General features: G+C 31.4%; 1 protein-coding gene across 2 annotated transcripts in view; it reads left to right on the forward strand.

The window, feature by feature from the left end:
• LOC150095758 (phosphatidylserine decarboxylase proenzyme, mitochondrial-like) overlaps positions 1–15,639 on the forward strand; it is a 143,754-nt gene extending 128,115 nt beyond the window's left edge. For both annotated transcript variants that reach the window (XM_090410750.1, XM_090410749.1), the window contains exons 7-8: positions 1,711–1,871; positions 6,393–15,639. In XM_090410750.1, the coding sequence (XP_090266876.1) occupies positions 1,711–1,871; positions 6,393–6,635 (404 nt within the window). In that variant the 3' untranslated portion in view covers positions 6,636–15,639. The remainder of the gene's footprint in view (positions 1–1,710; positions 1,872–6,392) is intronic.
• The last annotated feature ends 2,173 nt before the right edge of the window (positions 15,640–17,812 follow it).

Below are 17,812 nucleotides of genomic sequence, written 5' to 3' on the forward strand. Positions count from 1 at the left end.
GTCAATCACATTCATGTAAATGCATAGACACACAGAACATTCTAAACAATTAGAAATATTTTTTAAAAACATCAGTCTCTTCTATAACTACATGGTGGTTGTCACCTTTCTTAGTCCTTACTCTTTTGTCTACTAGGTTGTATATTTACACCTGAAGAAATCCTGTGAAATTTAGGATGAAACATCATGTTGTCAATTAAAATAAATGTCATCAGCTTATTACAGCGTTCTGCCTTATAAACTTTAGCCAAATCAGTTCAAATATAGGAAGAAAAAGATATAGGTGTGATGATGCAGTTTTAGTACTTTAGAAGATTGCTTTGGCTGTAATTTCAGAATTACAGTTGTTGTTAAAAGGTTAGTGTATTATGTCTGCATATGTCCTTCTGACTAGCTTGCCTGTTTTTATGGAATGAAAAATCCAGGGAGAAATGGGCACATGCTATTGCTCAGAGCGCTGGAGCTGCTGCAGTGCTTTCCATATCACAATCTCAATTTTTAAAACCTTTTCTGAACTAAAAGCTCTGAAGTCATAAAAAAACATCATTAGTAAGGTAGATAACAGTAAGGCTGTTCTGGTACAAGACAAGAAAGAATTACAGAAAGCTTATAATCCTCTGTAACTTCTCTACTTTATCCCCTTTCTTGATCCTGCCATAAGCCAGATTAACAAACTCATCTCTAGTGTCCATCTTTAGATCATGCAATCTTTCCAAAATGCACAGATCATGTGTTCATTTAAGATCAGTGGTTGATTGCATTGGTTGTCCCACTTTCTAAGCATCTGCCTATTTTTGCTCTTTACTTTCATAGGTAAGCCAGCCTCTCATACTAAGAACATTAGATGTTAGAAACAACTTATGAACTTTACTTAAGTATATCTAATAGTCTCATTTCCCCCCCCCCAGACATATTCAAATTAATTTAACAGATCATGTGGATTATTTCACTTGGAAAAAAAATATACAAACAGCTAGATAGGATGGCAGTGAATTCCTCCCTCTCCCCCATTTAGGCAAGTTCTACAAAGAAGACTTAGAGACCCAAGCTGTTAACATAGCTACTCTGGAACCAATGAGGTTCAACTAAGCTTGGTATCATTTAATTATCACTTCCAAACAATAACTAACTTGCCCTTGTGTTGGTGGCACCAGTGTTGAGGAATTGCTCTAAGATGAGAGGTGGATGAAGTAAAATAATGAATCATGTTTTGTTGAATGTTTTTTTCATTTGCACTTTATCAAGTGTTAAAATAAAAATATCAAATTCTGAAACTTTTGCATCTTTTTATTTAGAGTTAATGTTTTATTTATCTTGAATTTTAGATATGTTATTATTATTATTATTTGACACCTCCAGGGAGTCCAAAGACTCATCGAGGGAGAGTGTGCCAACAGCATCGAACGATTGGTCCCCTATGTTATTAAACTGTGAATTTTCTCTGTGGGGGAAAAAAAAAAACAGTGTTGTGTTCTACTTCTTCCAATAGACTTTAAAAATTTGCTACCTTATTTTCTGCATTATCTTATTTTGATGTCTTTCATTTGAATGCAGCCTTGCTGTATATGAGAATTGTACTTTAGCATACAGATATGAAAAGGATTTTATTACTTTCTTTTTATTTATTATGTTTTTAATAAGTTTTTTATAAATAATAATTTAATTATAAATTATGATGGATCATAATAGAAAAGCCAATTATTTTGACAGGTGAACTTCTTAGTGTTAGACCTGGAATTGTAAATTGGATTGCTGGTCTTTTTAATATTAATGAAAGAGTGGCATATATAGGGAAATGGAAACATGGATTCTTTTCAATGACTGCTGTAGGTGCTACCAATGTTGGCTCCATCAAAGTGTATTTTGATAAGGTAAGAAATTATAGTCTGTCTTCTCTCTACTCCTTTCTCTCTCTCTCACACGACCCAAATAACTATTCATTAGCTGTTTCAGAGTACAACATAGGTAAAATTTTGTGAGAATGTTTATGCAACTTGATTGTTTTAAGAATCAAATTGTTTAAGTGACAATTTTGAATGTTAACGAGAGAAAAATAAAATTATTATTATTACATTACACCACCAAGGAGTCCACAGACTCGAGGGAGGGCAACTACTCTACAACTTTCTACTAACCACAACTACATCAACGCCATCTACCGCCTAACACCAACACTAGTATTTCCACAGACAATCACAAACATCGATACCCACAGCAGGATTCAAACCTGCAGCTTTTTGGCTGGAGAGCAGATACACTAACCACTCGGCCAATCAGGCTGGTATCACTATAAAATGCTCATTATGAAATGCACTTTTATGGTTGATTGTAATTGATTCCTACATTGTTTCAATTACAAATGACAAATTAATTATGTAGTTTGTAATAGAAAAATTTTTCTATTATATTGTAAAACAAAAATTCAAAAGTGAAGCTGAAAATGTCATGAATCCTCATTAACACTTTTTTTTTGTACCAAATTAATAATCTAAGATTTGATATTTTACCTTTCTGGAGTTCTTAGTAGGGTGCTTATATTGTCAGTTTGTGTATGTTCACAGGCTAGTTTTGCAAAAGAAAAATTCTACATTTTTCTGTTACAAACTACATAATTAATTTGTCATTTGTAATTGAAATTATGTAGGAATCAATTACAATCAACCATAAAAGTGCATTTTACGAGTATTTTATAATGATGACACTATTCATTGTCGCATTTCAGTTATTCGATTTCAATCTTTAATTATCAGAAAGATCTTAATTTAATAATGAAGATTGAATGGCTAAATTAAACTTTGTTTCTATTTTCTCATAGTGTATGAGGGTTGTTTGAAAAGTTTGGTAAATTTCCAATAGACAGCGACACACATTTCATTCATTCATACCAATGTCGGCATATATCATCTATTTTATGACCTCTGGCAAAATTGTAGCCTCGTGCGACACATAGTTCTCGTTTGGCAAACATTTAAAATGACCGTGTTTGCATTTTTCATAAAAATAGAGAAAAAAGAGTTTCATGCAGTGATAAAACGCTTTTATTTGAAGTGGACGGTGTGCAGATCAAAGCTGAGTTAGTTGCAGTTCATGGGGACTGCACCAGCATTAAAGACTATTTATTTTTTGAAAAATAACCCCTTCCAACTACTAACCATGCTCGAACTTGCTTAACTTTTTGCTTGAGCCATTATTAGCAGAGGCTTTACCAGCTTGACTATTGTTTTAATTCTGTATCTAATCAAAAGTTTTAGCATGAAAGATCTTCAAGAATGAATACCTAGAACAAAAATAGACCAATTTGTGTAACAAGGGAAAAACTTTTTTTTTTCAGAGGATTGCAAATGGTGCAGCAGCATCGTAACAAGTGTATAACACTTTGTGGGGAATATGTAGAATAACGTGCAAGTTACATAGTTCTACCACAATTCCTTCTTGACGATTATCACAACTTTTCAGCACTCCCTTGTATATAAAGACTAACTTCACATCATTTGTTTTAATCTAATAATGAAAAAAGATTATGGAGGATGGATCACTTCCCAGATTTTAGCAAACTCATTTTTAACTGTAGCATTTTGAGCAAGTTTTCTCTTAGCAATGTTTTTTAAATCTGATTCTCACAACTCTCATCTATTCTGCATCTAGCTTGCTCTTCAAATTTTTCTTATCCTCTCATGTATGTTTGCTGAAACACTCAGTAAGGAATTCTGTAATTCCTTACTGAGTGTTTTTGAAAATTAAAATATTTTATTTTTTTTAATAACTGGTGCTATGAGAGCTCTACATCAATCATCCATTCAGAATTCTACTTTTTGACAGGCCTTCTGAATTATGCAAGTGTAGCCATGATCAAATTTTTGTACTTCAATATTTGAGCATTTCCTGTCAAATATATTATATATGTGTGTGTGTGTGTGTGGAAAGTATTTTACCTTGGGTATAATAAATGTTAAAGATATCAAGTTATTTTAAATCTGGTTTTACTCCATTTCCCAAGTGAGCAAACAGACAAACAAGTCAAGTTTGCACCTGCACGTATTGAAAGTCTAGGTGACCCTCAAAGTAGTGCAAGTCAAGGCAATTCATGGTAAAAATAGAATAAGCTCTGATCGCTATTTTTACAATGAGTTGCCCAGATTTCTGATAGTGTTTCTACATCAAGTATTGATATATACACCTGATTGCATTTCTCTTGAATTTTATCACTCCTCCATCACTGCTTATCTCATTAAGGTTTTTTTTTTTTTTTTTTTTTTTTTTTTTGCAATAATTACTCCAGATATGCAGAATATCTTCAGTTTTTATGTTGCTTTTCACCTATATACCTTTTTTACAGAGCCCTCACCTCCATTTTTAACTTTTTTTAATTGCTATTAGAATATTTTGTCATTTTTGGAATTCTTATCTTCTTTGTTCTTCCCAAAGTCTTTCCATGACATTTTTTAGCTACTTTTACATATAGTCTAGTTTAACATTTTTCTCTGTAATCTTTCTGATCAGTAAACAAGCATATGCTTGTTTACTGATCAGAAACTTTTTATACATCTTCTCTTCTAAGACCTCTTTAGTGTCTTAAGTCCAACATGAAATTCTGATTTTTCTATCCTCACAGACCACTTCATCTAGCTGGCTGAATTAATGTTTTTTGAAACTCATTTTTTACCTTTTTTCTGTTTAAGGCTACATTTCATCTCTGAAAGCTGATAGATTTAAAAAAAAAAAACTTCTCTTGTACACTTCTTTTCAATATGATATTTAATTTTATCCTTTTGAAAACTAAATGTGACTGTTTTATATTTCAGATCTCTTGGGTACTCTTATATCCTGAACCATTCTTAATATATCACTATCAGCAGTAACATAATCAAAACACTTCTTAGTCACTGTGTTTGTCTTTTGTTGAAATATGTTAGTAATGACTAGTCTATATCCTAAGCAGAACTTGATTATTGTTAGCCATAGCTGGTATTCATTTCTTACTGTTTTTTTTTTTTTTTAGGTTTCCAACAAGAACCACTTCTTTTTTTTTTCTTTGTTAGCTGTCTCTTCCTCCTTACTTCCACCATCTGTGGATATGTACGTGCAAGTATCTTATTGACCATTTTCAAATTTGCCCACATTACTCTTCTTGAAAGTGTTTGCTATACAAGAAGTTTAACTTGCATAAAATTGCTTGCAATAATTATGTGCAGGTGGTTGGCCAAGTCAGTATTGTTTCTTGGTTCACTCATGGGTTCAGATTCCCACATAAATGTTTTTGAATGTCCTTAGATAATATCACCTTGCTTAGAGATCTGAAGTACTTGAAAAAGTTCTATGTTAGGGTTCTCAGATAATCTAACCCTTAGCATTCCAAGCTTTATCATTCATATATGGAATTGACATAAAATTGCATTTTTGTCTTTTAGTCATTTCCTTGTGCTTGGGAATTCTGGTTGCTTGAGCATTGTGTTACATTACCGTTGATGTAAAATATCAGTGTTAAAAAATGTGAAATAATGTGGATTTCTGTTTTTCATATATGAAAAACAGAAATACACATTATTTCACATTTTTTAAGATTATATATATAATGTTAAAAAATCCATTTTTTATATATATATATATATATATATATATATAATGGATTTTCTTGTTTTAAAGAACCTTTGCTGATCTGACAATTTTTATGGATCCATTTGCATTTGGGTCAACACCTCATTTTGACCCCCCCAGTGTAACTGAAAGTATGTATGGTGTTTAGCTTCTACTTAAATTATGTTGGCAGTTTGAACTAAGCAGGATAGTGCATGTAATACTACACTGTCTTTAGGAATATGTTATAATCTGTATGGATCACATAAGAAAAGTGATTGTAAATCTTATGTAAAATTGGAGATATTAAACTTATTTTCTTTAATTACATAGCATTGCTCTCTTACAAGAGTGTAAGAAATAAGGAAATTTGAGTAGCTTATTTTGGCTTCCATATTTTACAGTGCTGAATTGTGGTTTTTTGCAATAAACATAGTGCATTGTATAAGCTGAAAAATTTCTGAAAGATCATCAGCTTATATAGCAGTGAGTATTTTTAAATTGAGAGAGAGAGAGATGGTCTTTATCAACAAACTCTCTATAAAAAAATAATAATAATAAAGTGCATTAGGTAATACTTTTTAGGAAATAAGCATTGTTAGCAATTATCATTTAATGTTAATTATTATATAATATTGTGATTACATTAATTAACTTGTAACATTGGGAAAATTAACAAAAGATAACAATTACCATCACACTGATATTGTCTGTCCACTCAGTGGTCTGTTTAGCATTTTTGTCTTCTAAATAGTAGTGATACATAAATATAATATTAAAGTGTTATGCATAACTAAATGTAACTTTTTATTTAATAGGATCTGTCTACAAATAAATGCCATTGGGTCAAAGAAAGCTACAATGATTGTGGTTTGAGCAGTAGTAATGGTGAAATAAAAATGATGAAAAGTGATCCATTTGGAGAATTCAACCTTGGATCTACTATTGTACTTGTGTTTGAAGCTCCAAATAATATCCAGTTTGATATTGAGATAGGTCAAAAAATTAAATATGGCCAAAGAATCATTACATGTGATAAAAATTCTTTGGAGAAAACTTAATGTAGGATAATTATAATATTTTGTTTGTCTGCCAAGATTTCATTATCCTTGCAGGTTAAGGATGGAATGGCAATCTATTTATTGAGACTATACACACTTGTGTTCCAAGCATATTGCTGAATTTTTCTGTGATGTATATTACATCAGGATATACTAGCCAAAGGATTAAGTGACCACAAAAAAAACTGTTTTTGTGTAATTTTACTGAGATGTTTTGTAAGTCTTATGTCTGCATTTAAGATGTATATTGTCCTAGAGAATAGCTTCTGATGAAGACAAAAGTGCAAGAAGGAATTTTTAATGACATTTAATTCATACTCTGTAGCTAATGAATGCCTATTGTATATAGTTTAATAATTGCTTAAGACTTAATCGTCATTAAGTCTTTCTGAAAAGGTTTAGTATTGTCAGCTGTGTTCTTTTAACATGAAATAAGCATCATAAAAAACATTTTAATGAATGAATGTTCTTTTATAATGCAGTGCTCTGGACACATCTACAAATAGACATCTTCATCTCCAAATCAAATGCATTAATTGTGGTGCTTAAGTGAGTTTATTTTTTTAGTCAGATGCCTGTTTATGTTTTGAAAAGAAAATGTTAGCTCTTAAATCATAAAACTGAGTGCATGGAGTTTTTAATGCACTAATTTGAGGAAGTGCTTTTGACCATGGAATACCATCGTGTTCCAGCTGTCAAGCAAAACACCTGATTTTTACCATTTCAAGGGACAAAAATTTGTTTTCTTAAAAACTTTTTTTTATTTATTAATAACTTGTTTACAGTTATCATGGGTGGAGGCTGCATTTAAAAACAAGTTGATGAAAAGGATTAACTGTTGGACTTGATTTTTTTTTTTTTATTTTTTATTTCCAATGATGGTGTAATAAATTGAATATTTCAGATATTTAATAATGAAGCAGAAGTAGAATTTTATAGTTCTTTATTAGAATTGGTGCAGGATTTTTTAAATAGGTACTCTTGGTTTGGTTGGAAGCATAGTAAGAGGCATCTAAAACTGAGGGTTCAGTATGTTGTCTGTTTTAAAATGAAAATTCAGAGTGAACTATCTCTACAAAATTAGTGTCTTATATTTATTATTTATATTTATTTATTTATATTGATAAAAAATTATGGTTGATTTAATTTTTTTTTTATGTGAATTGATGTTTTTATCTGTTTTAAATTGCTGTAAGAATTCTTTTTAAACATCTTTTGACACAGAATGTTTAAATATCTTTAAAAAATTATGATATACAATAATTCTTGAGTATCCGATTGACCAGCTAGTTTATTAAGAGGTTAGAATAACTCCAAACAGGAGAAAGGACATACATATTATTTTACATTATTGAACAGTATAATTGTTGAAATGTTTAGCTTAAGTTAATTTCTTGGGATGCAAAAAATGTGTTCTGGATAGGGATTGACATATAATTACTGGTAAACATAGTGACCGTAGTTGAATTCGGTATAAATCATACATCTGAGAATATGTTTCTCATTTATATAAAGATGGTAAATATTCATCATGTTAAGAGTACGGTGTTTATGGGATTTGCAAGTACTTGTAATCTTCTCCCTTCTACATGTTAGGCCTATTGGCCTGTTACAGAGCTATCTTAAGCCTTTCTAAGTCGTACCCGTCCTGAGGATAAGGTGACTAGCCCTATGCCTCCTGATGCATTCAAGGGGCTGATTTGCTTGCTTGCGGGAGGAAAACCCCCAGATAAACTGCGGAGATAAACCCTGCTGTCCACGCCCAAGACCGGCTAACTTGGCTATGGTTGAGGAAGAGCCTTAAGCTCCTCACGTCGGCGACAGCAATCACCTAGGACACTCTCCCAGGCATATGGTTGCAAAACACATAGCCACTAGGCTAACTGTGCAGACTATACTGTAATCTTGTAACTTTAAACATTATAGGATGTCATTAATGTTGAATTTTAACACACTAACTTTTTTTTTTGTGTCAGAAAGTTAATGTGTTAATTCTGCACATTGTAAAAAGTGTAACAGAACATTGAAAATTTGAGTTAACTAAGTGTGTGTGTGTGGGGGGGGCACTTAAATAATACATTAATACACTTATGTTGCCAGATCATAACTGCTAAAACCATAGTGTTGTATATGATTAAACAAAGAGAAAGGATTGTAATTACTTTCATCACCACTGCCACATTGCTAGGCCTTAAGTAAAGTAACATGACAGAACCATACTGTTTTCAGTACAGGACGCTCATTGTATAATCCTTGCTTATTCAATTTTATTGACAATCCCACCAAACAAAGCTTCCAACTTTAGTGCAGTAATTTTCTTAATGAGACTGGTGAATTAGTTTTATGGTAATTTCTAATTTCTTCCAGTAAACAAGCTGATGTTTTGTTATTTTGATCTACATTTTAGCTTATTTTTAATCTTCTGAAATTTTTCTGAAATAAAAGGTTATGGAAGTTAAAATTGGATAAAAAAATTTATTCATTTAAACTGGTCCAGTTTATCAAAATTGAGATTGTTTGACAAATTTTAGTAAAGCTGTTAAATATGAATTTGATTGAAATCCATCTAGCCTGCATCATTGTTACAAAATGTACCTAAAAAAAAAAGTCAAATTGGTTTTGGCAAAAACAAAAATACCAATAGCAGTATATCAGGAGACAGACTACCATATATTATCTTACTAGGATAAGTGTGTGTGGGGGGGATGAAACCTAAGTTAGAAGTTAGCAAAGAGAGAATAGAATCCCTAGTATTGAATAATTCTTTGAATTTATTTTAATTAGCACTTTTTTAATTTCCATATAAAGACTTTTCTCAAACAAAAAGTGAACGGGTGTGAATATTTTTTTTAACGACTAGAAACATCAAAACAGTCATGATTGTCATGTTTCTAAGCCAGCCTGATCTGAAAGTTATCTGATTACTCAATTACTATATTATACTTGACAAGAAATTCTTGTTTTCATTCTTATTTTGCCTAAGCATAATTGAACAAAAGTATATGCATGAAATATCAAAAAACAAGCAATTTACAGACAATAAAATAAATAAATAAAAAGATACTTGTATGAGCAGTAGGTAGTGTTGGTGTAGATGATGTTGGTAGTTAAGGTTCCCTGTAGTTGGTAAATTAAGTGGTGGAGATGGAGAGCTGTAGAGTAGGTGCTCTCCCTTGATGAGTCTTTGGACTCTTTGAGGTGTCGTGTAATAATAACAAAAATAATATCTCAATTATGTTACTTTATATAGAGAGCAGTCAACTTTACATCATTTTTTTGTATCCTATGATGCACATTATGATCCTTTCTAGAGTAAAATAAAGACAAAAATAAGAATATTTTGTGTCAAATATATTTTCCAGCTTATCAGGCAAAGAATACTGTGAGATATTACTGTATGTGTTTTTAAACGGTACTTTAGATATGCTTAAAAGAACTTTATTCATGATCAAGAAAGAGAAAATCCATGGGAATATTTACCAGATAATATAATATACAACTCAAATTTCAATCTGGTATTATAACTAATAATCGAGTCTGTCAGACTAGCATTTTTCTAGAAAGATTGTTTAAATATGAACTGATTATATTATTGTTTTATTCCTTTGTTTCATCAAGACTATATTCACATATTTTCCAGCCTGTCAGGCAAGAGTTAAATATTGATTAGTTTTTACTTATTTCATTTTAGAATTGTTTTCCCTACAATGTTTTGTTCCTTTTCATTTGCAAAAACATTGTACAGAGTTTGAAAATTATACATTTCTTTAACCACAATTTCAATCTTTAAGATTGAAATTTAAGTTGTATGTTTATTTGGCAAATGTTCCCATGGATTTTCTCTTGATTATTATTATGAATAAAGTTTTTTAAACATTTTTAAAGTATCATTTATAAAACACATACAGTAATCTTACAGTATTTTTTTTTTTTTTTTTTTTCCCCTACTATGCTGGAAAATATTCTTATTTTACTCTGGAAGGAAGCATAATAGGACATAAAAGAACTTGATGTAAAGTTGACTGCTCTCTATATACAAATAGCATAGTCAAGATATTTCATGTACATACTCTTGTTTGATTATGCTTAGGTAAAATAAGGATGAAAACAAGAATTTCTTATTAAATATAATGTAATTCGATATTTTTTGACCTCAAGTTTTTCTCCTTTATAAGTTAAAAAAATAATTTGAAGGAAGGTGCCTTTCTAATAAATTTTATTTAAAATTTTACGTTAAAATATACTGTCTGAGCTTATTTAAATGCATGTGATACAAAAATTGCCTTAAAGTTTCTTGTTTAGACACAAATAGCTAACTAGTTCTACATTTATATTTGCATGTGGGGGGGGGGGAGCTGAAAAGTTCTGATAAACACCTAGAACATGGTTCTACCTTAATTCCTTCATGGTGATATCAACTTTTCACACACCCTTGTATATATATATTTTTTTTGTTTGGATTCTGCAGATATCTTCTTTCATATGTTTGAAGAGTGATTTCAGCATATGGATTTGCCTTATGTGCATTACATTGCATTTCATAAGGCTTAAATCTTTACAGTATTGCAATTTTTATTTGAAATGGTAATTTTTGTTGACCATTTGAACTCTCAAGTTTCACAAGTGCTTTTGAAAGGCTTCGTGTGCTAATAAAGCTGTCACTCATTGGAGTTTTTTCAATAAAACATCCCAACCATATTCCTTTTCATGGTAGACTGAATAGTTAAGCAACTTGGCACATTAAAAACCTGATTACTGCTTATAATAAGGTAGTTAATCCTATTTGCATTATCTGCTATGTTTGTAAATTGCATGTATTCTTCTGACTGGTTTGCCTAATTTGCAGGATGAAAAATCCAAGTTTTCACGAGGCCACCTTCACTTGAAAAACCCTGATAGTTTCTTTGTGTCCTAGACAGGATTCAAACTCAGGGCTTTCCAACCAAAAGACATCCTTGATATTGACTGAATTATTGGAATTATATTAGTGTCGGTTAACTTTATTTCAACAGATGCAGATAATGCTTCATCTAGTACTGTTTATTTTTATATTTGGAAGCTTGATTTGTTTTTATGGTTTTGACTAAACCTCATTTAAGCAGCATAACTTGGTTTTGTCTTGCAGACAGAATCGAGTTATGTTCATGCATGTAGTACTCTGAAGAAAATCAATAGGAAGATCTTTATGGTTCAGAGCTGCAGTTTCTGAACTGCATGTCATAGTGCTCCACAGTACACAATTTTGGGCTTGGGGGGGGGGGGGGGTAGTTAAATTCTGTAAGGTAGGAAAAACACAGGAACTAATAAGGTAGGATTGTGGGAGTAACAGTTACGTTCATTAAGCCTTTTAGTTGGCTGATAAGTAAAACACTTGAAATATTCAAGTTTATATTTAAACTTGCCTTTTTTTGAAAAAATCCTTACTGCGTACCAGTCGGACAACATTGTTTTTGATGTCTAAAAACTACTTAACTGTTGTCACTAGTTTTATCATGCACACTGCTTTTATATGTGATACAATATTAAATTTGTATAAGAGAATTCATAAATATGGTAGAGAATTATAATTAAAATGCAGTACAGCAGGTGTGTCAACCACTTGTCTGCACGCTTCTTGGAATCCGCATGCATTTGCTGTGCTCCATCATTATCAAATTTTGAAATTATTCCCTTTAATTTAATTTTTATAATTAGTCTTCTGCAGTTTAAGTCAAATGTATAAATCTTTCTATTCTTTGAATCAACTTGCCCATTGTAATTTTCAGCATTTCATAGGATTGTTATTAAAAAACGATATGTAATATAGAAAATATACTGAATTTGGTCATCATTTTCTTTTACATTTCTAATTATACAATTATTTATACAGATAATTTGCCTTCATCCAGTTTTAAGAAGGCAAGTGTCAATGATTGAGAAAATTTAAATATCATTTGTCTTAGTTGAAAGGAGAGAAGTAAACGGCAAATTTCCTTTGACAATAACGGGAAATTTCCATAGGAAAATAAAAAGTGCAGCCTGTGGAATGTGTTTGACAAACCTGCAATAGTAGTATGATTTCCTTGAGGAAATGATGTATTCACAATGTGAAGCTAATTATAGTGGTTGAGAGTATTATATTTAGTATCTTCATCGTGAAGAACTGTGCCTTTAATTCCTTTGTAGTCAATGTAAACTGTTGTAATAAATTGCTTGTTATGTATTTTTTGAAATTACTGCAATAAGTTTTGTTTGCTAGAATCTATTTTTGAAGACCTTATTAAATTAAAGAAAAAAGTGTTCTGTTTCTTTTATGTTGCAATATTTTGTCTCCTACTCAAAATATTAACATCTTGAAATTTTGTGGAAAGGTATACTCGGTGCATTTTATATATATATCTCCTAGTGCAGAGATGATGAACCTTGTTGCCTAGGCCAACATTTTAAGAAAACAGACTAATGCAAAATGCTGCTACTCATCCTCAATACTCCAGAAATGTTATGCCATGATATTTTTGTTACTATAGTTTTTTTTTTATGTTTCTCCATTTGGCATATGTTGTGAGATTTAAGATCAACATAGCTTCACTCATTTCATCAGTAAGGTCACGGTTTTTGGTTAAAAGTTAATGTACTTCAGAGTTTAAAATTATTATTGCAAGGGTGCATTGCAGCAGCCAACGAATTAATAATGTGGTAGACTTTTTTCCAAAGCAATGAAAAAATATACTTTTGGTTATCATTTTTTGTTTACATCAAATTGTTACCTCAGTTATTTTCTCTAGCCCTTAAGTTTAATTCATTCACACTTTTCTTTGATTCTGTTTGCATCTGCAGGTCAGTTAATCTAAGAAAACACTTAACTTTTAAAGCATTATAATCAGCCATTTGAGGATTGATATAGCTATTAATTTCAAAACTGATGAAATATTTTATAAATTTCTTCACTCTAGACAACAGTTATTCCCAGAATTTTTTGCAGCATCACTGGTAACCCCCATCCTCAAGTGTTTCAAATCCTTCATTATTGAAAAATGTTTGTAAGTAGGTGTGTGAGAAATTTATTTCCAATGCATTCAAAATATTAACATTTCAGTTTATTTATTTTTTTCCCCTCATGACACTGGTAACTTGAGTTCATGGTATAAGTTGTCAAAAAAAAAAATTTTTTTTGGCAACTTTTAACTCAGTGAATGAAGAAAATATTTTTCCCCATTCACTGAGTATAATTAAGGTATCTGAAGATAACTTGTTTCATAGTAAATAATGAAGAATGCAGAACTAAGACACCTGCATTCTTATTCATCATTTAAACTTGAGTGCTATCAATTTTGACATGTATATTACAGTATATACATGCACTGCTCAGAATGTTACTGATGTGGAATACCAATGCTCAGTTGCTTTCAAGAATAACCTAATTATTGTCCATTGTAACGAACAACTGATTCTGACAATTAGTGATCTACACCAACCTCTTCAAGTAAATCATTCTATTGTATAAAAGCTTGGATATCTATAATTTTTATTTCAAAGATAACTTCAACTCTTGTTAATGGAAAAGTGCATTTCATTATAAATCTTGTCTCAAGATAATTTTATCTTTCTGTGGCTTGTATTTTCTGAAACAGTTTGTAACATCAGATCTGGCTTTCACAATACAGTTAGCAGCAAATTTTTGGCAGTAAAAATTTTTTCAGTTTGAGTTTAATAAGACAAGATAGTTTTTCTGCTTCCTGTCAAGGATGCAAGGAACATTTTCAAAACTGTCTTACACTTGAGTTATCCGGTGTAAGACGATTTTGTAATCCATTAACATAATGGCCTTAGCTGTCTGCATGTTAATTATACACAATCCCACCCGACTTCAGTTTAGTTTAGTTCCTTGTGATGCTTTTAGTATTGTTTAACAGCAAAAGTTCTAGAAATGCCGGACTATTCAGAGCAAAGAAAACCTAACACGTGCATTGCATTTGTTTGTGCCATACCTTACTCGTGTCCAGTGCTCCTGAAAATCTGTGCACTGCTGGTTTCCGCTTACTACCATTTTCACATAGATGTGTGTGATATACGGTATATATTTTTTTAATTGAATCAAAGCTTCATTAAATGCTACAGTAAAGATATTTAGAACTAAGTAGCTATAAACCATGATTATTTAACTATCCAGTGTGTAAAATATTACATGCTCTTAATTATGCATGAAATTCACATGTTAACACACACAACACCAAGTAGATATTTTGCATAACTTTTAATAAACTACTTCAGAGGATGCAATCATATGTAACTGTGGCATTGGCAAACCAGCATCTTCTAGTCACAATTCATATTGAATCTGCATCTGTTTGCAGCCAACACTTTGAATTAGGTATACTCCAGTCTGTTCTTATCACACAGAATAAAAATTATTGTATAGTTTATCCTTATTTTTGCACTGTCTGATATTATTTTTCTACATATTGCAACATGGGGAAAATAGCTGTTTGAATCTCGATATTGTCTAGTGTAAGTCCAAACTTAAGTTTGTTGAACTCAAGCTTGGCACTTACTGGCTAGTAATTCATCATGCTTGTCACATCTTCAGTATACTGTATAATATGTTTTCTGTGATTCACTTGTCTTTAGCAGTATTTGCATAAATTATATGACTTGATTTTTGTATCATTTGCTGGCAGAAAAATTATGCTGGAATGAAAGTTATTTGCAATTGAAAATTTTAATCTCAATTTTATGAAATACTTGTGGAGTTTTTATTGGGAATTAGTAAACATTTTGCTAGGTTTAATTGTGAAGTTTAAAAACATTTTTTGAGATACTTCAGCATTTTATTTTATATGGAGTACAATGTTCAAAATAAAATATTTTTGTAATTATTTTCTCATTAATGCTTGTAAAACAGGCTGCCATTAATGTTACTTTTCATATGTTCCAGATATGTCCCAATTACAATAGGTTAAATATATTAGGCAGCCAGCATAAATTATGGTGTACAATATCTTTTGTGATAAATGTTTATTAAACACAGTCTCTCTGATTGAAGTAAAATTTCCACAAACCAAACATTGTCCCATGAAGTAGTCCTGTAGCACTTGAAGGCTGCACAAAATAACAAATATAACACATATATGCTTATCAAAAGTGTATGCTTAGTTTGATATATTTCTTTCTTGTTTTGCATATTACCAAGTGTCAGCAAGAATGCTTCATATTCACAAGAATAAAGAATTTTTATTATTGCAAATATTTTGGCCAGAAACTTAACTGGCCATCAACATAATCATAAGGTTAAGCTAGAACAAGGAACATTAATCCTATTTGCAGAAGCTGAGCCAACTGCTGGAATGACACCATACAGATGGTTACAAACTAAAATGAGATTACAGTTAAAATGATTTGAAATATAAAATTACCCAAATTTAGATAAATATAATTGAATAATGCAGCATTATATATAAAAAAAGAAAAAAGTTGTGTGGGGGGGGTGCTTGCCATTTGTGAGGATGACTCCCAAATCTTGACATTCAAAATATTGAATGGTGCTCATTCTGATTTTAAGTTTGGGTGGTGCACAAGTACTTGTCCACCACCCAAAATTAAGCTGGCATCATGCAACAGGTGAGCTATTGGACCAGAGGATATTGTGGTCTGTGTCCACTCAATACTGAATAAAGCCAAATTTTTCATGTTTGTTACTAATATATGATTGGTGTTCTTGTGCTTGTTTTTATGACAGTGTCCTGTTTGTCTTCCCTTTCATGTTCTAGCACCATATGGATGGTTAACATTCCTTGTTCTCACTTTGCCTTGTGATTATGATGCACTGATGGCCAGTTAGTTCCTGGCCAAAATATTTGCAGTAATAAGAATTATTCTGGTGAATGTGTGTCTAATAACTTCATGTCAAAAGTGTCAAAAACTTCACATGTTTCACAGTTCTGAAAAACTAGTTTTTCTCTGTGATAATTCCAATGCAGCTGATAACATCATCCATATAAGCAGATTACAACACCATACACTGGAACAAGTCTACCTTTTGAAATAAAAGATAAGGTTGATTATATATTTTTGTTGTTTTAATTTAATATTTATTTATATAGAATTAGTTCTTGTGAATGAAACTGAAAATAAACTTTCAATCATGTAACTGATCAAGTTGGATTTATATCATCATATAACAAAAAACATAGCTTTGTTCTTCATAATTCTAGCTTGCATCCCTCTTGTATGTGAGGCCTGTCATAAATGTAAAAGATGTATTAATATTTTTTAAAGTGAATGGGTTTAAATCCCATTGCAAAGCTAGGGCAGTGTTTCTCAAATGATGTGTGCTGCCAAATTTTGATAGTAAAAATATTTTTGCCCAAATTATAGTGCACTTTCTTATTTATCCAATTATTTTGTGTAAAAACTTTTGCCAGCCTAATATTTATGCACATTGGTATACTTTGCTCCAAATGCTAAAGTGCTACTAATAATACCACAGTGATCACATTATCAAATACTACAGACTGTTTGGGTTAACATGATTGGTTATGGTTGTGTAGCAGTAAGAACAGATGTGAGCTGCAACAGACATTTTCATTACCAAATGTGCCACAGTTTTGAAGTTGCTTGAAGAAGTTCCACAACCAGCCTTCTCAATACATGATGATAGGTTTCAATTATATCTAAAATATATATAGGGCATTGTAGTAGCCCTGTGGAAATTATGTTTGCATCCATATCCTTAAATTTCTGTAATTGCAAACTACAAGGATTCTAAGCCTTTCTTCAACCTTGTTCCTGGAAATTTCGGTTTTAATCCTGCATCTCAAAATCGATCATAGAACTTGTTAGTTCAGAGAATATATGCAGGTCAGGGACCATGAGATGGCAGCAGTTGCCTGTTATACTCTTGCCCTGATGCCAATTAAAGTCATTCATAGTATTGGACTACCTATCAGTAATTGGCTAAGAGTGGAGTTGGTTGATTAAAAGAGTTAATAGCCTCATCCTACTTCCTTTTCAGAGCTGATTGTGTATGTGTGCGTATGTGTATATATATATCCATTTCTTGTTTGTCCAAGATAGGTCAAGTTCCCTGAATAGAGGTTTCAGGCAATTAATGCAGCCTACTTGCCATTCCTCTTCTCTGCTGCATTCTTAAGGCAAATATTTTACATTTGTAGATAAGTGGGTGCACATGGCCAGTTTGA

The sequence above is a fragment of the Typopeltis vanoorti genome, chromosome 20 (genome assembly GCF_054136105.1).
Source record: "Typopeltis vanoorti isolate ZY-2024b chromosome 20, IOZ_Tvanoo_1.0, whole genome shotgun sequence".
In the NCBI taxonomy this organism is placed as follows: domain Eukaryota; kingdom Metazoa; phylum Arthropoda; class Arachnida; order Uropygi; family Thelyphonidae; genus Typopeltis; species Typopeltis vanoorti.